This window comes from Cyprinodon variegatus, unplaced genomic scaffold, assembly GCF_000732505.1.
Source record: "Cyprinodon variegatus isolate N-32 unplaced genomic scaffold, C_variegatus-1.0 Scaffold1044, whole genome shotgun sequence".
Lineage (NCBI taxonomy): Eukaryota > Metazoa > Chordata > Actinopteri > Cyprinodontiformes > Cyprinodontidae > Cyprinodon > Cyprinodon variegatus.
This window is the reverse complement of record NW_015151497.1, coordinates 116,832-139,734: the sequence shown is the minus strand read 5'-3', so window position 1 is coordinate 139,734 and position 22,903 is coordinate 116,832. Positions and strand designations below refer to the sequence as shown.

Here is a 22,903-nt window from a genome sequence, read left to right as displayed (position 1 = left end):
AGCGTAGAAACACCCGAATCAAACTACCTCCTGCAGGAAGTCCTCCAGAAGTCTGTTGAATTTGTCCACCAACTCGTCAAGGAGTTGCGAGCAGGCAATGTCCACGCGGTTGAAGATGGTGAACTCCTCGTTGCAGAGGTAGTGGTAGGTTGTAGAACAGGCCTCCAAGACTTCGGTGTCTGTGTGCTTATCCACAACCTCCCAGATTTGGCGCAGCAAGGCATCCATATGCTGAAAATATGGAGATTATTTTACTGGCACCAAATGAGATGTGCCCTTCAAATTAAAAGTCTTCAGACTACAGAAACCTCACAAACCTTTTCTAACCGGCCGGTGGTGTAGATGTCAAGATCAAAGTATTTTGGTATTTGAAGTAAATTGGTCACCTTATCGATGTCGACGCAGTACTGCGAGAAAACAGCAAGAGTTTGGTTGAAACCTTTCAAAGTAAGATGCACTCTGATTGGGGTAAAATGCAGAACGCGTGCGGTCACCTTCGCTAACAGTAGAGGTAACGCAACTGCAAACATTTCTGTGATCCGTGTCCGATCGTCCAGCTGAGTTTTCTTCTCTTTTGCAGTTAAGACCTGATGCACACAGAAAAAAAAAAACCTTCCCAAATCACCAACACAAACCTATTTGGGTCATAGTTGTTCTTTTCTTTGTGCCTCTTACCCTCTTTCCCGTGCCTCTGCCGACCGGAGGATGACATTCACATGCCTGTCGGATGGCAGAGAGCATAATCTCAACCAAGGCCGTCTCCTGTCGATCTGTGAGGGCTGCAGAATGAAAGAAAGGAAAAACAGTTAGAACACCTGACATCATGGGATGATCATTCATTTGCTTAATCAAGGTTCTCATCCCTTGGTTAACATCCAATTCACGGACTTTTCAAGGACATTTTCTCTTAAGTTAAAGGACACAGCAGCCTTTTCATACAGAAATTTTTTTCTAATAAACAATAAATATGCCCCAAATGATAAACACTTATATCCTGATATGTTTTCTAATTCTAATCGATAGGAATAAATTACAATTTTGATAAAAACAATATAAAAGCCACAGAAAAACTGCATAGGAAGCCTAAAGCTGAGTTCTGTATTAACATCTAAACATTATTATCCCAAGTCCATGAAATACTTTAATATAAAAGTTTTGAAATTATTAAAAGAAAAACAATAAACACATCTTCAACAGATGAAATGCACATTTAACTGGTGATCATCTCTCCCTCCTTATATTTCTTGCTTCTTTCAGTTTCTCCATTATCGCCTCCTCTATTTTTCTGTAGTTAACTTTCAATTTTTTTAAAGAAAGCAAACTTAAGCTGAAAGACTATATTGACAACTCATTATGATAAATTAGCAAAACAACTAATTACACATAACTAGCTCTGAATTTATTCAGAATAACCTTACTTTTTAATAAACCATACTGACGCAGTGGGCAGTGCTTTAAAATGGTGATCTGATTGTTAGTAGAAGCCTGCTTTTTTTTTGCACTTCTTAACTTTAGTAAAAACCAAACAGACCTAAGCCCTATTTTTTGTGCTGCTGCTGTTCCTATAGAGTAAAAACAAGCCACAGACTGCAGCCTACATTGAAATATAAAAAATGGGCAATGTCATTGGATAAAATCCCATTGGGACATTGTTTTTTTTTTTTTCCTTTTTCAGCGTTTTATTGTCATTATATTGTCAAAAATGCAGAGCAACGAAATGAACTCTCTGCATTTAACCCATCCCACTGGGTTAAATGCAGACATTGCTGCCATTGTGCGGTTAAGGGTCTTGCTCAGGGACCCAGAGTGGCAGTTTGTGGGAGTGGGGCTTGAAATCAGAACCTCTGGCTTCCAAGCTCTATGCCCTAACCACTAGGCCGCCATGGGACCGGGGCTGAGGACCTGTGATCCCCCAATTGCCGGTCAGCTGATAATGATAATGATTTATTATCCAGCGCTATTTGTATATATTACAAATGAAATAAAAAGGACTGTGAGATTTACAGATTTTTTACTTTCCCCCAAAGCGGATGTGTTTTACTTTGTAACCGCCTCTCTCTTCCCGGTCAGATGCATGAAATTACTGCTGAATTGCTACATGGTCCGAGAAAAATTGACCTGGGCTCTATCTCAGTTGGAGCTACGCAGCGCCCTGAAGGAAATCGTGTCTGCTGTGATCATCCCCATTGACTTACAATGAGCGCTATATGCCACGACCTGTAAGGCGCAATTTTCTATCGGATCTGACTCAAAATTGTATTTGGTGTTCTGGCCTTTGAATGAGCTTTAAAACGTTCTGCTGCTTCAATTTTGATGCTTTTCCACATTAAGATCAGATATCCAGTAAAGTGCGTCCAGATGCGTCTGATGTTTCTGCTGCTCCTGTGTTCAATGGCAGAGAGCGGCTTTGCTAAATTTGCTGTGATCAGTGGGTAAAAAGTAGTTTTAATATATTTTTAAGTGAGAAAGTCCAGCTGAAAACATCCATCTGTGCAGTCAGTTCATCCAGATTACCATCCTGCCTTCAAATATTATTTCTCTGTCAGAGCCGCTCAGACCCCCACATACCGGCGGTGCGCTGTCACTGGGAAGCAGCAGCAGCTACATCAGGAACAGTCACCTCTTGTGGGTTTTCCTCTACCGTTTTTCAGGTATGTGGTACAAACTGCAGGCATCAGGATAAAGTGAATATAATTTGCCGGCACGTTTGGACATTTTAAGTTATTTTAGGCGTTGATAAACTGTTTCAGGGGAGTGATCATAGAGCTCAGCATCAGCAGCGCTGTGTCTGTCTCCCTGCCAGCTCCCAGATCAGCTTGTCTGATTGGTTGATGTGGTGCGTTGAGCAGCAAAAGTTCCATTTTTCCAACTCAAGCAGCTGCTGATTGTGGAGCACGTCACGCGCCTGAGATGCTCAAAAGCTCATGAAGCGCTGCTTCAGCTGCTCTAGGCGCGCTGCATGACCTTTAGATGCTCCTCAATGCACGTCAACCGTTGACTTTGGATGTAAACGAGCTGCTTCTGCTGCTTCAAGTGGTGTGAACGTAGCATTAAGCTGTATGAAGGCAGTTTAGTGCAAAGAATGACATACTAGGGGTGGGCGATATATCGAATATACTTAATCTAAAAAATCATTTCCAATTTTTTTTTGTAATTTAAGGTCAATTTCTTTGTCTTTATCCAGCATTTTTTATTTGATTATGTACAAAAGAGCCCTTTTTTAATTGTACATTTTATTTAGTATTTATAGTATTATTGATTTTGTTTTGTTTCTTATTTGGTTGTAGGGATCTTGTTAAAGGTCTAATACTAACACCCAAAGACATTATGTGGCAGAAAAGCTTTGAGCTGGTTAAAATAAATGTTTTAAATTTGAAACCAAAAGTTTGAATGAGGATATCAGTGCAATATTATGTACTCTATTGTTCCAAAGGTAATCTAAACATATGGAGATATACATCGTGTATCGCGATTATAGTCCAAATATATCGCGATATTAGATTTTCTTCATATCGCCCAGCCATACACCACACTACACGAGGAAGTAAAAAACAGCCGTTTACAACTTTATCATAGTCTCTTTGTGACGTCCAGGGGTGACAGTCATTTCTTTCCATGAGTCTTTCCACAATCTGTTGATAGTGGTGATATTTATAAGCTAAATCACAGGATCTCTAGCAGGACCCTCGCTAGCAGGATCTGTTGCTCATTTGCCATGTTTTCTGCAGGGATCTGTCTGCATGGTCACAAACTCTCAGAGCTTTGCGGTGCAGAAATTCTCACTTACGCTTTAAGGATAAACCAAACATCACTAAATATGTCCATGCAAAAATCATTTAAGGTAGGTGTGTTTCTTTATGGCTGTTTTGAAAACCTTTCCAACAGCTTTCAAAAAACGTCAAGGATTTCAAGGACTGGTGTAAACGCTGCTTAATTATAAATTGGCTTTATGTTTGTCTGCTTACCCTCCTCTCCTGGCATGGGTTCATCCAGCAACAGGCTGATCATGGTTTCCCAGTCCTTCAGCAGCTCTGACGCACACTCCCACAGGCTGTCCACCAGATAGGCGCCGTGTTCATGGAGCTATTGGAAAATCAGATTCCAGGACAACACCATAAGGAAGACAAACTGACCGACTGTAAACATGATCGACCCTAAAAAAAGTGATCAGCTGGTGCTAAAATCCAAAATCCCTCCTTTTTTGATCAGTGAACGCACCGTTCACCAAAGCTTGCTGGTCTGATTGACAGCAACACTGTTCAGATTCCTCTGGTGCGTTCACAACAAGCACAGTTTAGCCGCCGCCTTCAGGTGCTGCAGCATGCTTCACGTATCGGCAGCAATTTGAATATTTTTGGCTATTCTTAGCGTTTTAGCTTTTTCTGGTATCGTGTCGACCAATGCGTGCATGGGTTTGTCGTTCGCCATGCCATGAGATCTCATCAGGCTTATGCGTTGCTGCTACACTGCAAAAACGATCTGAAATTAAGTAAATATTTCTTAAATTAAGTGTATTTACCCTTAATTTGAGCAGGAAAATAAGATAGTTTGCCAATGGAATGAGTATTTTTACATTTAAAATAAGATAGTTAGATAATATGCACTTGAAATACGATAATGCAATAGTTTTTTCTTATTTCAAATGTAAATTATCTTGTTCCATTAGCAAAGTGTCTCACTTAACTCCTCAATTCAAGAAAAAATGCACTTATTTTAAGAACAAATTACTTATTTAGATTTACATTTTTTTGCAGTGTACCTCTATCTGCTATTTATTGTTAATGTTTTGTTTGACCCATTAATAACGTTTCTTTTTTAATTAAGAGACCAGTGTAACATTTGTGTAATTTTAATCATGTAAGCAGAGGAACAAACAGCAATACTGGCCAAAAGAAACGGCTTTTAAAAGAAATCAGCAGCACATATCGAGGCTCATTTAGATTGATGTCAAAATAATCTGCATTTAAAAACTGTCCAACGCAGTGGGACCAATCAGCCTAGAGGCTGCAGGACACATGAGGAGCATGGAGGATGAGCCATTTAATAGTCCTTCTAGGGCTTAAATACAGCAGCTTTTTAAAAACTCTGAGGAGCATTCCTTGCTTCATCCCATACCAGCATCATTTGTTCTTCCATTTTGATTCTTCTTCTGCAACGTTCCTTCACCCTTCATCACAGTAAGGCTGCAACTAACGATTATTTTGCTTAGCAATTAATCATTCGATTATTTGATTTTACAAAATTTACAAAATAAAAAATGAAACCAGGTCAAAGTAAAACTTTTCCACTTGAGGAGTTCTAGATAGGGCATATTGACAGAGACATTTTTTTTTTCAATCTTAAATGAAAAATGTTTATATATATTTTTTACAATCTTGGTATAATTACTGCTGTAAATGGGTCGCTCTGTCAGCTAAAGGCATGTTTTAAGTCTCTATACTCTAGTTAATGATGAATCGATTACTACATTAGTGGATTATTATTTCAATAATCAATTGATGGTGATTTATCTGATTATTCGTTTCAGGCCTACATCACAGCCACATCCAGTCCCCATTTGGTTATCGCGATGCCGGCATTGACAGAAAAGTTAGATTATTTAACTCCGGAAAGAGTCGCTGACCCTCCATCATAGGTGTTGCTCTAATCGCTATGAGCATGTCCGCACATAGCTTAGCATTGCTGCGCTCCTGAACGCACCTCTTCATGGGATACAGGAGTGAACACACCATTACTTAGAGAAGACAAATCAAAGCTGCTGATGTCACGACGTCTGTTCTTCAAACACGTTTCATAAATGATCACTAAGAAAATAAGAATCAGCACGTCAAATGCTTGGTTACCTCGCTCTCCAAGAAGAAGAAGACCGTAGTCTTGATCAAGCTGCCGTTGAGGCTCTGCCTTCCTCTCCTCGGTAGACCCTCTTCTTCTGGACCTCGATGGCTGAAGAGTCTTCAGTCACAAAAGAAAGCAGCTTTAAACAAGGAGTAACAGCAGCATCCATTATGTTGGAAGTAGACATGATGGATGCCCGCTGCCAGTCTATGTCCAGTGGCAGAGGGAATTTTCTTTATGTACTTTGATGATTGAGAAAAATAGATATGTGAAAAGGGATTATGGTCCTAATGTGAAATATTCTGTTTGTTTTGAGTGGCAGACCTTAAATAAAGGCGGGCGCTGGGAATACACAGCAACAGCTGACCATTAGCTGGGAGATTTCCTGCTGCTATTCGTGGCAGGTAGAAGTGAATATATGCAGCGTTTTTGAGGTAGTAAAAGCTTTAACTACCAGAATAAAACTAAATATTTCTCACAGTCCAGGTCTGTTTCATGAGTTTATTATCTAAAATCCTTCTGTTAAAGATTGGTTAAGCAATAATTGCAATAATAAGCAATAATTGAGGGATACTAACATTTTTATCCATGTGTGTTCATTGATAAACACAAGTAGAATGTGAAGCCCATATGGGCCTCTCTCTTTAAAAGAAAATAACATATACAAAGAAGTTGTTTGACTAAATAAAGCTTAATGCACTGTATACTATGAGTAGTATTTTCAGACTTTATTTATATTGTATGTGTTGGAAACAGAAAAAAAAATCCCTGTTTTAGCACCAGCTTTGCCAATGAACTCTCCCCCATTTGCTGTTTTTAGTCATTGAATGAACAGGAATAACACTGCATTGAACCACATGATCCACTGGAACCTTCTGAACCATTTGATTTCAGTAAATGCAAAACTTGTTCACTGACAACAACTTTATATCCTGCTATTTGGAATGACACCAAGTTACAAATATCTGGAGGTGCGAGACCTAGTGCAGAGGCTGCGCACGCGGTCCGCGCTCAGGGGCATGGGCAGCACAATTACGTCACTATTGGCGCACGCACCCTGAAACCCTGTTTGATGTTGCAGTATAAATGAAGCTTTATGGTGGGCAGACAGATCATTACTTACTTTTTAAACAGAAATTCTCCTGCAGAAACAGCGATAGGTCGGTGTGCAGAGTAAACCAGGTGATAGACGCTCTCACAGTCCTCTGCTGTCAGAACCTCATCGCTGCTCCTGTTGGAAACAGGAATATAACCAGCTTTAAATCAGAGTATTAAAACAAAAAAATTAAATGGTTTTTAAATATTTGATTTTTCAACAAATTCTTAAGGCAATTAGAAAGACAATGGTTAAAACACTTTTACAGGGGCCCAGTGTCACTATGACTAGTGAGCCAGTAGCTCACTTTGGTTGTGTACAAAGACTTTCTGATTAGATTATGGCACCCTATTGACTCTGTGTACCTTATTTCTATTTTTTACACTTTTTTCCGTTCTATCAGTTAATAAGATTTAGCGTTTCTCTTTTTACCATAACAAGTCTACGTAACTGGAGGTTCGGTATGGCACAGGCAGACACGGAGTAAACAAGGACGTAATGGAAACAAGCAGCACCAGGAATTAAATTTTAACGCTGGTGGTAAAAGAAGCCGAAGCTAAAATGGAGTATAGCAAGAAACTTGTTGAAATATTATTAAAAGCAAAGAACATGTTTGTTTGTTTTTTAAAAAAAAGGACATTTGTAAGAAAATGTGTTTCATAAATGGACCAAATATTGGTTCAACTCTTTCCTACCCTGTATGAATGGATCTCAAACACCTTTTTTAATTAAGAAGTTTTTAAAAGTTTCATTTTTTATTTATTTTTAACAAGCTGCACCGGGCTATAAGCCACTAATATCTAGTGAAATGTCTCCCACCAAACCTGTAGGGGGAGCTCTACATATAGGCCCTGGAAAAGAAGAAGAATGCCAACTCCTGTTAGCTTGTTGGTTCACAGCAGGAAGAGCTTCTAATGAAAGATGGGGCTTCATCAGCTCTTTATTTCAGCTCTGCAGGAGTTGAGCCCAATCTCTTTATTGGTTCAGCAGCTTTAATGCAGCAAATAAATGCGAAAATGTGTGAATTCAGGACATATGTTCTCTGTCGTGCCTGCTGCTAGCATGTTCTTGTGCTAAATGAAAATTAGCCCCTTATTCTTTCATGTCCAACTTTGACTTCCCCCTCTGGCTGTTAGGAAAAATCCACAAAAAGCTGCACCTTCTTATAAACCACATGGTTCAAAGTAGGGGGAAAAAGTAACAACTTTTAGTCCAGAAAATACATTAATAATTATTAAAATTCTGCTAAGGATTTGCTATTTTGTCTCCCGGGATTGAGTTTTATGAATCTTGTTAGAGGACTGCTGTGTCCTTTGTGTAAATGCTAATAATCTGCTCGCCTTCTGTCCAAATTCATAATGTTTCTAGTTAGCGAGCCTTTATCTGACAACAGGCTGTTGTGTTGTCTGCAGGTTGTGTTTAAATCCTTCATGATGTTTGCTGATCTTGTTTGCTTAGACTCTAATTCTATTATTTCGTCCTCCAAATCTTGCTGTTTAGCATTCTTCTGTTTCTTCCTTGCAAATGTGAAGAAAATGATGCGACCTTAAAGAAATGCTTTGGTCCAATCCCATATTATCAGCTGTGTTGTTTCTGCAGATATATTCGTTCCTATGTCTAACTCTTCTGTGACACATGCATGCATTAGGCTGGGATAGGTGTTGGCCTCCGACATTTTAATAAGACAGGTACTGATTAGTAATAATGGAAGGTATAATATTTCTATACATACCGTTTTCTGTAGCTCTGACTCTGGTGTAAAGAAATACTCAATCCTTGAAAAGGATACATGACTGCTGGAGAAAAGTGAAGACTTGAGTTCTGGGAAATCTACTTCGTCATATATCTACTAGTTCTGTCTCTATTCTCTGAGATTTAAGCATTTTACGAACAACAGCAGCCTGGTGCAGTGCTTTAATATTACATCAAGGTGTTCTCTTCAGTTTTTAATGAGATCAATGCAGTTTTTTTATGTAAATGTTGCAGATTTGCAGCTCTGAAAAAGTGTCTTGTGCCATACATTCCTCACCAGAGCCCCCAAAGTTCTAGATTTTTAAATCACATTTCTTAAAGTTTTCTCTGCTTGTCAGCTTTCAAAATTATTGGAGCTTATTTCTCTTTTTACTGAAGCTGCCAATTTAAAGGATGTGAGTTAGTCCTGCCAGCGCCCGGTGAAAAAGACGTCAGAAAGGATAGAGTTAACACTGTCAAGACAAACGCTTGGCAGATAATACTTTATTTTAAAATGACGGTTTTTATGTTTTTTTTTATCAACTGGGCCCATGTAAAGCTTCAAAATGTAGAAATATTTATCTGTTGAATAATCATGCAGAATTAAATCTGTAGTTTAGTTAAAGAATAACCAAAGATTCTTACTGTAAAATGAGTGTCAGAAGTTTAACAGCTTGCACTGCAACATCATATTCTTTATCCAGAGTCATTGACACAATCCGGTCCTGTCAGAAAAGAAGCCATCAGAAGAATTTATGCCTTCACAAGTTAAAAGGAGGTGATCAGAATGATTAGAAATCCACATAATCAATGAATAAAAATGACGTGTGAACGATCAGCTGAGCGTCCGGTGGGCTAACCTTGAAGCGACTGGTGAAGAGCTCCAGGCGGGAGCCTAGTTCTCTGTTGTAGTACAACCCCTGCAGGGCAGTCAGGCACTTCAGCCGGACCTCACCTTGCTGGAAACACAGACAACACGATTTGAATATTCAGTATATGTCAATAACTTGACAGACAGCAAAAGACTGGCAGTTAAGAGATGATGCATTTTTTCTGATCCAATCCGATACCAATACATGGGCGATATTTGATACCGATCTGATAGTACTGTTGAACAAATTAACCCTAAACTGCGCCATGTGAATAAAGGTATCATGACTGACAGTAACATTTTTAGGAATGGTAACAAATTACCAGATAAGTCATCACTAGCTGCTGTGCTGCTCTGTGTGATAATGTAATCAGCAGGGTGATAAAAAATTTCACTGTAACTGAATTCTTCTGTATAATATAATCAAAAATAGAATTGACTGGATCAGCATCATTCATCCCATATCCAATCCAACTAATTGGTCAATATCAGAGCCATTACTGGCAGTAGTGCATACATCTTTTGACACTCTAATGCTACATTCACACCAAGCATCAGAAACTGCAGCTTTACATGTTGAATAATGTGCATCAAGGCGCATCAGTAGGTCCTGCAGCGCGTCTCGAGCAGCAGCTGCTTGACGTGCTAAAACAACCAATCAGAGAAGCTGATCTGGGAGCTGGCAGGGAGACAAAATCAATTGTCGTAAAATAATTAAGCATACTTTGAATTATTCAAAGTATTTTTTTGTCTCCCAAATGATGAATTTTTTTTTTTTTAACAAAACAAAACAACATACCATCATGTCCAAAGAAAACACCAAATTCTTAGATGCAGTTGTCAAAATAATCCAAAGCATGTTTCTTTTAGTATTTGTTGATGAACGTTTTAAAAAGTTAGCTAAACTGAAATATAACAGGTGGAAAACCTGTACAGAAGTTCTTCAGAAAAACTCCTCACCTTGTCATGCATTGTCCAGCCAACGTACTTCAAGTAGCTGTCATTGAGGAAGGCATCACTGTACAGCTTCATCCACACTCCAATCTCCTCAATGCAAATAGCCCGGATTTCAGCAATAGCATCACTAGAAAGATAAAACAGAAAACAGATCACTGTTAGGGATGTAAACAAATCGACCTTCAATTAACAGTTTGTTAGATTAACATTTTTTCCATCTGATTAACTGATAACATCCCCTTAGAAGGTGTTTCTTTCAGTGTTGCAATGTTGCCTCAGACCACTAGAGGGTTGTTAAAAAGCTGAGCCTCACTGGTTAATTGCAAAAATGGTAATGCCAGAGTGGATCCATGCTAGAGCAGAACCATGAATGGATCCAGTCAGTTTTGGATTACTTTTACCGTTCAATAGATCCAAGAATTCAGACTGAACTTTCTGTGGTTCTGTTAGTAAATATAAACACTGGATACATGACTTTGAGAATCATGTTCTTTGACTTCTCCAGTGGGTTCAACACCATCAGGCCGGGTCTACTGGGGGAGAAACTGACAGCATTGCAGGTGGATGTCCCCATTGTGTCCTGGATTGTGGATTACCTGACTGGCAGACCACAATGCCTGCAGCACTGCAAGTCAGAAAAGCTGATCAGCAGCACAGGGACCCCACAGGAGACTGTCCTCTCTACTTTCCTCTGCACCAAGTACACCACAGACTTCAGCTACTGCACAGAGATCACTTTCAGAAGGTTTTTGGTGACTTTGCAGTAATTGGATGTATCAACGATGGCGAGGAGACGGAGTACAGGGGTGTTGATGATAACTTTGACACCTGGTGTGAGCAGAACCATCTACAGCTTAACGTGGCAAAGACCAAGGAACTGGTGGTGGATCTGAGAATGATCAAGGCCCCAGTGAGCTCCGTTTCTATCTGTGGGGTCTATGAGGGCACTGTGGAGGATTGTAAATACTTAGAGGTGCACTTGGACAATAAACTGGACAGGACTAAAAACACCAATGCCCTCTACAGGAAGTGTCAGAGCCGTCTCTATTTTCTGAGGCGGCTGAGGTCCTTTAAGATCTGCCGGAAAATGTTGCAGATGTTTTATGAGTCTGTGGTGGTCAGTGCCTTCCTTTACGCTGTTGCTTGCTGGAGCAGCAGACTGAAGGTAAAGGACGCCAACAGACCTAAATTCTTCCGCAAGGTCAGTCATGTTGTTGGAGAGCAGCTGGACTCTCTGACTGCAGAATGTTGGCCAGGATAAAATCCCCTGCTGGACAATTCTGCACATCCTCTTCATGATGTGCTGGTCACCAACAGTAGCACCTTAAGTCAGACTCATTTCATCACGCTGCACCACAGAGCGCCACAAGAAGTCATTCCTGCCTGTGGCCATCAAACTGTATGATTCAACTCTCTGACAGTCATTTCATTACTTATTTCATTACTTCACTATGTGCAATAACACGATCATGTGCTATAATTGTAATTTGGTAATGAGCAGCATTGTAAATACTGTTGATTTTATATAATGTGATCCTTATTTTATTTTACTCTTATATCTAATTTTACACTGTTTATATGGGAAGGGTGTAATTTTACTGTGTGGGGTGTAATTTGACTAATTTAACTTTCTTTATATTCCTATTATACTATATATTATATATTTTGTTCTATTGTACTACAATCTTATTTTCTCTCTTCTGTAAATGGTTGCATTGCAAGAAAATAATTTTCTGCAAGGGATTAATAAAATAATTTTGATTGTGATTCTGGATAAACTCCTTCCGTCTGCAGCTAAATAGGCTCATTTAGCTTCGCTGCATGGAGGAGCAGCATCAACTTCCTTGCTGACAGACTATAAATTAGGACGGTAGCAGGGAGTCAAATTTTCTAATCCTCTATAAAAGCAACCAGAACTGCCTGTTTTTAACCCTGTAATGCCAAATGTATTATATTTGATACATACGGTTTCTGAAATGTTTTGCGTCTGACACCTTTTGCATAATTTAATGGTTAAAAACTTTGCTTAAAATCCTATTGTACACAATCAGATATACCTGATAACAGAGGGCAGAAGACTACACAAAACATTTTCTTGATTTATCGCATAGTAATAAATTATTAATATCAAAAATGTGTTTCTGTTTTTTTACATATTTTGTTAAAAGGCCAAATAAGGACTTCAAACCAAAAAAAACGTAATTTTCTGTTTTGTTTTATTCTTGGATCGGGCTTTAAAGGGTTAAAAGCTCTGCTCCAGAACAAAGTTTCCCAGCACTGATTGTTGGTTTAGACAATAACCAGAGCAAAATCACATGCACTTCATGAAAGTGAGACAGAGTGACAAAGCTATGGCGTCTTTAAATTATAGTTTTACATCTGTGTTCATTGGAAATCAGAAAGTGTCCCAGATTTTATTAATCTTTTTTTTTCAGTAACACAATAGGTTCCTGTTTTATTACGTCTGGTTTAATAATATGTGAAAGCATGTCTTTGAATAGTCACTGAGTAGTTAATACAGCCGGAACAATACATTTTTAAACTATATTCATGCATTTTTTTTATTCAGCATATTGTAGAAGATTCTTTTGATTCAAGAGAAACCTTAAGTTTTTAAGGAAATGGCCTTTAATCGTTTAACCGCTAGTCGATCAATAATATGAATCAACTTTACAGCCATTAATTAACTCAACTTTATAAAGCCCTTTAAAACAACCACAGCTGCCACAAAGTGCTGTACATATCAAGTTAAATTTGTATAAAAGCAACATAGAAGTTTATGGGATAAAACAAATCTAATAAAATACATTAATTAAAACCAATAAAAAAACAATAAAACAAACCATAAATGCAAAAACAGTCTTGTGCTGTGTTAAAAAAAAACAAAGAAGTAAAATAGGGCTTAAGACGAGTTTGAAAAATAGAGTGAACAGGGTTGATTGATAACAACATGGAAAAACAACACATCTACTTCCTAATGATAGAGACAAAAAGAAGGAAAGAAGTAAATTTATTTTCCAGATAATATTTTGTGCTGACAGCTGTTCACCACTAGATGGTGCCAAAGGCCCTAAATCAGCAAAGAAATGTCTGAAACTGAAAACAGCTAATTGTTCTGAAATCTTACAGCCAGTTTACCTACCGATATCTGTGGACAAAGACTCCTTTGAAAATTGCATTCATCATGTTTTCAATGTCATCTTGGTTTTCCTGGAGCTGAAAAAAAAAGCAAGAAACATGTTTATATATGAATCTATTTAGCTCAGCTAAGCAGGACATTTCCCTGGAAAATTAAATGCTTCTTAAAAACATTACAAATGACAAACTACAGCTTCTTTTTAAATGCAAAGTCCAGAAACATATTTAATAATTTAAACATACATTTACTTAGGCAACTAAAACCAGGTGACTAAACAGACCTTGAGAAACCTTGGAGTTTTATTTCATGAGGCAATGTCTCTAGGGCAGAAAAATGTTTCCTTCAGCTGCGTAACAAAATTAAACTCATTTATTTTCTGAAAAGGCCCTTGATCCATGCATCTGTGTCAACACGTTTGGACTACTGCAATAGCCTGTTCACTTGACCGAACATAAAATGCCTAGCTTGACTGCAGCTAGTGCAAAATTCTGCAGCGAGGATCTCGACAGGTCAAACCAGAAGAGCCCACATAACTCCTGTTCTCAAAGCTCTACACCGGCTTCCCATTGAATATGGCATAAACTTTAAAATTCTGGTCCTGACCTTTAGAGCCCTGCATGGACAGGGCTCCTCTTACATCTATGACTGGATTTAGCCTCTCTTTTCTGCTCGCAGTTTGAGATCTGCTTAAAAGAACTGTTTAATGATGCCTTGTTTCAGGACAAGAGGTGAAAAGGTCCTTCTAAGCTGTCGCACCCAGACCTCTGCTTGGTAAACTCCATAGATCATTTTAAAAATGAACCAAGCATTTTAGACTCATTTTATCAAGGGCTGCTATGATTGTATTTATGTGGTCTATATGTATTTTATATGGTGCTGTTTTGTATTTTATGGCTCATATTGTACAGCACTTTTTGATGCTTGTCTGAGCGGTGCTATATAAATAAACCTTACTTCATTTTATACCTACAGCTACACAATGTAAAACTGTTTTGTTTTGTTTTGTTTTGACAGCTGGAGGAAAATCCTGGAGTCCATCTGATGTCATAACTCAGCATTACCTACAGGCTGGTTTTCATTATTCAAAGCTTATCTGACATTTTGGAAAATTAATGATCTTCCCAGTTTCATCTAATTCAAGTAGCAGATCTAAGCGTTTTTTTTCCTGGAAAAACACAAAATTGTACAAGAGGATTGCCCGTTATGAACGCTGTGGTCGAATGTGACCATAATGAAAACACACAGATTCTCTGCTGGACTTTCAAGTTCCTTTTTCCATTTAAGAATCTAAGCGTAGATGTAAAAACCCAGATCTACAATGTACATTTACCATCACAATCTCTACTTAAATCTTCAATCATAATCTCAGTGAAACAAAGGCAGGTGTGAAGCCTCAAATGTTGAATAAAAACAGGAGCACAGAAACAGTGACAGCAGTGTAGCAGACGGATCACAGTCATTTAAACCGAGGTTAGACTCTTGAAACATCTGTCAGGTCTTCAAACATCTGGAAAGAGCAAGACCACCAAAAAGGAGCTGCAGATATCAACAGCTCAGGTGGTTGAATGTTTGGACAACGGACGATTGTTACATACAAATACCACAAACAATTAGAAATCTGTTCTGGCTCTCGTGGCAAGAACAAGAAAAACATCTGTTTTGAATCTTAGCCACTGAGGCAGGTTCTTTTATGGGACTGAAGGTACATTGTTACTGACATTCCAACCAACTTGATTTGTGCTGCTGCTCAGTTGACATTTCGTCAGTGATTCATGGGGACAACGCTTCACCAAATATGAGCAGCTTCTATCTGCCCAACAGCGGCGCCAGCTTTCCTGGGTCCACTGCGTCCACCAGGGATGCTCCAGGAGCTACAGCTGGATCAAGGTTGCTTCAGTTTGGACAGGACTTGAAGCTGTCATCCCCCTCGGGGGAAGGGTGACTGGGAAAGCAGAGGTGAGGTAGGGAGGCGCTCTGTAGCTCAGAGAGGAAGAGCAGCAGAGGCTGCAGCAAGACAGAACCAGCTATGGAGCTCAGAGGACAAGGAAGTGCTAAATTAAAGCGGATTATTTTTAAAAATTCAGCTCTAAACCTTTAAAGAGCATTCCTTACTTCACTCAACTTAGACATTATTCTGCCTTCATTTCGACTGAAAAATGTATCTGCTGTGCTCCCACACCCAGTCCCTAATTGATTTATGATTTCTGATCGACAGAAAAGTTCACATACATTTGCTTTGTGTCCATCTCTGGTTCCACTTCGCTCTCGCTTTATTCGATTAACTCTTATCACAACACTCGCATTGATCCGCTCCTAATGCGCCTCTATGTGTATAAATAATTTGCTCCGGCTTGCTCAAACTATCATGTGAACCAAAGGGAAGCCTAGTGAAAAAAGCTTGGGAACCAGTGTCATTATAAAACATACTGATGGAAGCATCATGCTGTGGGGATGCCTTCCATCAGTATGGACATGTTAGCTGGTCTGGGGTGATTAGAAAATGGGTGGAGCTAAAAACCTTCAGGACAAAGATTCACAAAGGGCGGCTCTTCAAATAAGGGGCTCTGTGCCAAAGACATGCAGTTGAATGTAACCTTTATTTAACCTAATAACATCCATCCTTTTTCTTCCGCTTTATCTGGCGCCGGGTCGCTGAGGCAGCAATCAAAAATCAAAACTATGATTATGGAGGGCTATAATGGAGGAAAAAAAGACATACAGCCCGAGACTGAAAACACAGTGAGAGAAATTAACCACTCAATAGAAAGACTTATAGTATAATCTCCTTCATGCTATATTATTTAATTTACTCCTGTTTTTCATTTCCTTTCTGTCTTGAAGTATTTAATTTAACATAAACAGTTAAAAATAAAAGCTTAAAACTTTTCTTTTTGATCAAGCTGATAGTTAGAGTGGCTCAGGTTATCCAGTGCTATGTTTCTGCTTTTTAGCTTCATCTTCATCGTTTAGCTGTGACACCATCCTGGAGAGAAAAAAATCTGCTGTACTGCTGCCATCAACACCTTTGGTTATAGCTGTTGGAGCTTGGCCTGTTTTTCAGTGTAGTCCTGTTTCTCTGACTGTAACTAACTAGTTGTCCTCTCTTTCATCATCTGACATGGGAGCTGTCTCAGAGCTCGTCTGCCTGGCTGTGTGTTTCCTGCACGAGGCCGCCTGTGGAGCTGGTTGACAGTTGCCTTTTGTATCTCTGCTCCTTTTTCTATGTCCGCTTCTGTCGCCTTGAACCCAGTCGGCCTCAGCAGATGGCCGCTCACACTGAGCCTGGTTCTGGTTCTGCTGGGGGTTTCTTCTTGTTCAAAGGGAGTTTTCCTCTCCACTGTCGCTATTCAGCTGGTTTTACTTAGATAGAAAACTCTGAACCAATCTGTCTGTATGATCTGGTTGATTTGTCCCTGTAAAGTGCCTTGAGGTGACATGTGTCGTCAATTGCCGCAATAGAAATAAACTGAATTGAATTGAAATAACCAGCATGTACAAAGCCTGAACCTTTCAATTCCTACAAGTACGCATAAGCAGGACTGTAAATAAGACTTAAAGAAAAAAAAGAAATATAAAATGAAAGATTCAAAATACTTCGAAGGCTCCTTCGAAGCCTAACCTGCATAGATTCAGGAAGGTTTCATTTGTAAACTTGGGATATAGCAGCAGAGTTTTTATTAGATTTTCTTCTTACCTCTTTCCTCTTCTGTAGCAGCAGCTCCAGCCTATCATTGGCTCTTTTTGCAATAACTTTGTTCCTTTCTGCCTCATACTGTCTCTGAGTGTTGTCCATGTTGATGCTCAGGTTCAAGGCGACATTGACCAAGGCAGTCATCAGCTTCATGGCTGAGAAAGACAACAGTCCAAAGGCACAACACAGTGAAGATCTCAACAGTAGAGGCTAGCAGATAGGAGAGCAGGAAGGGCTGTAAACTGACCTGCTAGTGTGCTTGTATGTCTAAACGCTCTGACCTGGGAGTCAGACAGGCCAGTGAGCAGAGAGATGACCGTATCCATCATATACTCATCGTAGATGATGCTGTACTGGCACTGACGAACCAGCACCGCAATAAAGTCACAAAAGTTTATCCTGAATCGTTTCCACTGGGGTCCTGAGAGTGTTAAAGGATAGTCGCCGCTGTCCTGTTTGGTGACCAGAGAGGATATCAGAGTGAAAAAAGGAGAACAGGGAGGTCCTAGATCAGCAGCTATTAAATTGCTAAATTGATAAAGAATCGACTAGGAGTTTGAAGAATTTATAATAAATGCAGCCTTAGAAGCTTTGGGATCCTTTAAAATATCAAAACAGAGTGACATAAAAATCCTACAAGAACTTATTTCAATTCCTTTTTTATGTCATTAAAGCTTGGAACAGGCTTTTAGCCAGGAATATTTCATAGGGTGTTCACCTGGGTGTATCACATGTTCAGGATTTGCGCGGAGTAGGGGAAAGTTTTGAAACTCAGACTCTCTCAAACGCCATTTCCTGCATTTTGAGGTGGAATACAGCTAACATTTTGTCTTTGTTCCAACACTATTTTTGTCCTGATTATGGGAAGTATGTCTGCTTGACTAGAGGTGGAAATTTCATAAGGAAGACATGAGATCATTTTTAGTTACAACATTATGTTTCCTAGGTAAATTTAAACAATAAGAAAGTCTAATGCTACGTTCACACTAAACGCCATCAACGCATTTTCTGCTGCTTCATTTTTGATGTTTGTCCACATTAAGGTCAGATGTCCAGTAAAGTGTGTCCAGATGCGTCTGATTCTTCTGCTGCTCCTGTGTTTAATGGCAGAGAGCGGCTTCGCTATATTTGCTGTGATCAGTGGATAAAAAGAAGTTTGAATATATTTTGAAGTGAGAAAGTCCACCTGAAAACATCGTCTGTGCAGTTAGTTAATCCAGATTACCATCCTGCCTTCAAGTATTATTTCTCTATCGGAGCTGCTCAGACCTCCCACATACCGGCGGTGCGCTGTCACTGGGAATCCCCAGCAGCAGCTGCCTCAGGTCGCCTTTTGTGGCTTTTCCCCTACTGTTGGTGGCGGCTGGAGGTAGGTGTTAGCATTTTTCAGGTATGTGGTACAAACGGCAAGCACCAGGATTATAAAACTGAACATATTTTGCTGGCAGCTTTCAACATTTTAAGTAATTTAGGTAGTCTGAGAAACCAGACTAAATGTGAGATTAAATGTGTAATTTAGTATGTCCCCGATGAATGAGACATCGGAAGATTAAAAAATAAAACAATGGGTTGTTTTTCAAACCATTTCTGTGCCTGTTGGCCAACGCTCTGACCAATGAGCGCAGCTGACTGTGACGTAGTTAGCTCGAACAGCCTGTCAGTAAAATGGCGAATACGTCCTTCTTAAAAATGAATGAGCATAGAGCCTCTTCCTGCTCACGTTTCAACGAAAACCCCAAGTCTAATCCTTCTAAAACTGATTCCAAAGCTGAGTCAAACGAGAACTGTTCAATAGTTGTTGCCATCTTCCTTGTTGTGCTTTCTCCAGCATTGCGCAGCTTTGTCGTCCCGCCCTCAAAACCCCGCCCACTTTGCACCCAGAAATTCAAAACACATTTCTGCGTTGTGATTGGCCCACCAGTTCTAGGGCCTGGAGCATTGATTGAGGCTAGACCAAACTCGCAGGAAAAAATGATTTGGCCGCTGGCGGGTGGGGCTGGTTTACCAGGCTATAATTTAGGCCTTAATAAACTTTTTCAGGGGCTGTGATCCTAGCGCTCTGCATTAGCAGTGCTGATGGCTGTCTCGCTGCCAGCTCCCAGATCAGCTTCTCTGGAGCATCTAGCAGCAAAAATTCAATATTCCAACTCCAGAATCTGCTGTTTGTGAAATTTTGAAGATTTGAATGAGGGCCTACCAAAGCCGTACATCCTAAAGAAAGATCGTACAATTTGTCCTTTTTTTAGGGCGATTTAAAAGCCTGGCTTGGAAAATTTTCTATATGGTTTTACAAACATATCAACATCCTATAGAAGATACTTCCTCTTTATGTTCTTCCTCATTATAAATTCTAAAAATACAAACGAATTGTTGAGCGTTGAAAATGGAAACTGATTTTTATAGCTGATATTTAACAACAATAATGAATGAAAACAAATTTTATTTAAATGGAGCAAAAGGTCAATCTGGATTTTAAAGGTTGCAGAGCTGAGATCTAGATAACCAAAACACTTCACCTCATCAAACTCCTCTGTCATTTTCCTGATGATTTCTGAGTTCTGCATATGTCTGAACATTTCTTCACTCACAGCACCTGAATGGAGAAACAAAGGATTTCACAGAAGCGTGTCAAAAAAAAGTGTTCAGCAAAAACCTGCAGTCCACCTGGACTGATTCTGACGGGTACCTTTACAGCCGGAACACTGGATGAAGAAGTTGATCAACTCTAAGAGCGCCACATCTCTGTCCTGTTTGTAGGCCTCGATCCAGTCATCCACCACAGACTAGACGTACAAAAGAAGAGCAGTTTAAACCAGCTTTATTCATAGAATAAATAATTAAATATTTATATAAGATCGTGAATTTACTTGTTTCTTATTTTAAACATAATTAATCTGATTATTTTTTTTAAATTAGCTGCTCAAACTTGGTTTTAATTAGAACAGTATTTCTGCAGTGAGAAAGCAGCCTCCTCACCTGTGTGGCACTCCTCCCCATTTTAACCACTTCAAAAAGGCTCATGTTCTCCAACCCGTTCTCCTGACGATGGCCATTGACCCAGCCAGCACCGCTGACCCTTCCTCCTGCCCCACCTCTGGCCTTGTCTCCCAGCACCTTCCTCCCCCTTTTGGCTCCCTGTCAATTAGAACAAGGTTTTAATGATCAATGGGAGCAGAACTATGAAAACTGTCTGTATAAGCAGGAAGCAGAAGGCTGAGAGGGTTAAACCTAAATATTGATATTGTGTTCAACTAAAGGACACTGCCTATATTGATTTAGTGACTGTTGTTCCATTACTGTTGAAAGTAATAATTAAAAATTTAAAATGATAAAGACAATTGTTTTGTAAATGGCATCAAGAAATAAACTTTTAGAGAATCCTTAAAAAAAAAAATTTGAGATGAACTTATGTTTTTTAAAATTTTCTTTTTTTTAATCAATTTTCATATTAAAAGAATCTTTTAAATACTCTCTCCGGACTTGTTTCTTTCTTCTGAGGCATTTTTTCGTCTCATAAAATTGCAAGACGGTTTGCTCCTAGCGACTCTTAACCTTTTTCAAACACATGGTGAGAGCTGTGGAGCTAAAACCAAAGCTAACATAACACTAGAAACAGAAGACTGGCATGTAGGATAAACAACAGATAAAATAACCCCCCTGAAAATCGAAGCAGAAACAAGATCTCCCACTACACATTTAATTAAGACAGCATATGTGATGTGTACGTTAATTAGCAATGACTTTAGGACTCCGGTTAAATCAATATTATTAGTGTACTGACCCTGATCTGGGTCTGCTGTCTGTACGTTTTCAGCCAACCCTCCCTGCCTGGTCACCCCTATGAAAATTGTGTGGTTGCGCTACAGACATCCTGGGTAAACAAATCTATTTCCTTACATAGAAAATGTTCAATTTGACAGACAATGGAAACACTGCTACTGACTAACATTTTGCCAGATTAATTATACATCTTAAAGAGAACAAAGTTAACATTTGAAATCTAAATTATTTTTATGATTATTATGTACGTTTTTATAATCCTGATTTACCCTAGTTGTGTCATTCAAAATTAAAAATGTGATGTAGTAAACATCTGGTTTTATTTGCAGCTTAATTGAATGATCATACCAGGCCCCTTCCTCCCTTTGTGTTTCTTCCATCAGGATCCTCAAGGTCTGCATCTGAGGACAACTGAGATTCTGTTTCTCTGTGCATAAAAAGAATGAAGACATTGGTGAATAAAACTAAACTTTCACCAGAGATTGAGGACAATGAAGCACGGCTGTGATTGACTGCTTACTGGGGAAACTGGAACTCTGCGTGCAAATCCTGTGCCGCTATCATTTCTGCACCATTTTCTGGAGCTGCAGAAGCGATCTCTTCTCACCCACCTGGAAACAGGAACAGATGCTGCTGAGAAACCACAGAGTATGCAGAGCATAAAAAAGAACAGAAGACTTAAAGTCAGATGGTCTTGATGAAGCAGTCGGCTTCCAAAGCCTCCTGGAGACCACAGCAAAATCAGGGAGGAAAAAGAGACAAGGAAAAAAAACCTTCAGCAGCAGATCAAACTTAACTAAACTGCATGTAGCTAAATACTGCTATTCATAAATTGTCAATAAATATTTCATTAAAGAAATATCCCCATAAAAAAATATATAAAACGATTTTTTTATTTATTCAAAGATTTATTAAATAATTTATTTATGAGTTTATTTATGTATTGAGTAATGAAGTGTTATTTTGAAACACTTATTTTGCTAAGCTACTTAACATATTCACTGACTTTTATTTTTTAACTACTTTTTTTTTTCATTTTGAGCTCTCTTTATTTTATGTTCTTATATTCCACTAAGGAGGTGGAGTTTTATCTTTTGGGTGGCGCTGATTGGCGGATTACATCTGCTTTGCAGAAACTAAGGTACTCCATTCATGATGACCAATCAAATCAGAGTATTCCCTCTTGCCTCGCTCTGTTTGGTCCTGTCACTATCCGATCTGTAACATTGGCTCATTTGCGCATCTGCAAAGAGATATTTATCCAGGTCGCCATAGATAATGTAATTATGGTCTTTCATACCTCAAATCGGCAAAGAATGCTTAACTACATATTTAAAAACAATATTAAATGAGTTATCTGAGCCAATTGGATACCTTTACATTCCCTCTGTTAATCTGCTTGCCTGACATCATCATGGGGTTAGGGTAAGGTCCTCTGGCATCTGCAATTAGGTTGTTTCTTTCTTTAGATTATGCATTATATACCATGAGTTTAAACGAAAAGAAAAAATCAAAAAGACTATATGCATGTATGAACCCAAAGTTGAAAACATTAGCCCCAGGAAGTAGAGTAGGATCTCATTTCTGGGACAGAAGAGTGATATTATTCTCTCAATAAGTCTGAAATTCTTCTGTTTTCAGACATTGTAATTAAGTTGAGTACATCTAGAAAGATCAGACACATTCTGCAAAATGCCGACAAAAAATCGGCATCAATTCTTTTCTTCTTCTCCCGTTAAAGTCGCTGAACTCTTATCAGCGCCGCCAAACACAAAAAACTCCGTCCTCTCATTGAAATATAAG

The 22,903-nt window shown here is 39.0% G+C and overlaps 1 protein-coding gene across 1 annotated transcript in view; it reads right to left on the bottom strand.

The window, feature by feature from the left end:
- The window catches only part of LOC107101008 (cohesin subunit SA-2-like), a 49,434-nt gene that overhangs the window by 14,451 nt on the left and 12,080 nt on the right, over positions 1-22,903 (bottom strand). The window contains exons 2-19 of the mRNA XM_015399743.1: positions 21,621-21,711; positions 21,449-21,527; positions 20,297-20,455; positions 20,007-20,103; positions 19,837-19,913; positions 17,568-17,772; positions 17,324-17,475; positions 13,633-13,706; positions 10,494-10,617; positions 9,523-9,621; positions 9,308-9,387; positions 6,959-7,066; positions 5,844-5,952; positions 3,966-4,083; positions 676-779; positions 495-587; positions 318-407; positions 28-231 (exon numbers count right to left, since the gene is read on the bottom strand). Of these exons, the coding sequence (XP_015255229.1) occupies positions 28-231; positions 318-407; positions 495-587; positions 676-779; positions 3,966-4,083; positions 5,844-5,952; positions 6,959-7,066; positions 9,308-9,387; positions 9,523-9,621; positions 10,494-10,617; positions 13,633-13,706; positions 17,324-17,475; positions 17,568-17,772; positions 19,837-19,913; positions 20,007-20,103; positions 20,297-20,455; positions 21,449-21,527; positions 21,621-21,664 (2,016 nt within the window). The 5' untranslated portion in view covers positions 21,665-21,711. The remainder of the gene's footprint in view (positions 1-27; positions 232-317; positions 408-494; positions 588-675; positions 780-3,965; positions 4,084-5,843; positions 5,953-6,958; positions 7,067-9,307; positions 9,388-9,522; positions 9,622-10,493; positions 10,618-13,632; positions 13,707-17,323; positions 17,476-17,567; positions 17,773-19,836; positions 19,914-20,006; positions 20,104-20,296; positions 20,456-21,448; positions 21,528-21,620; positions 21,712-22,903) is intronic.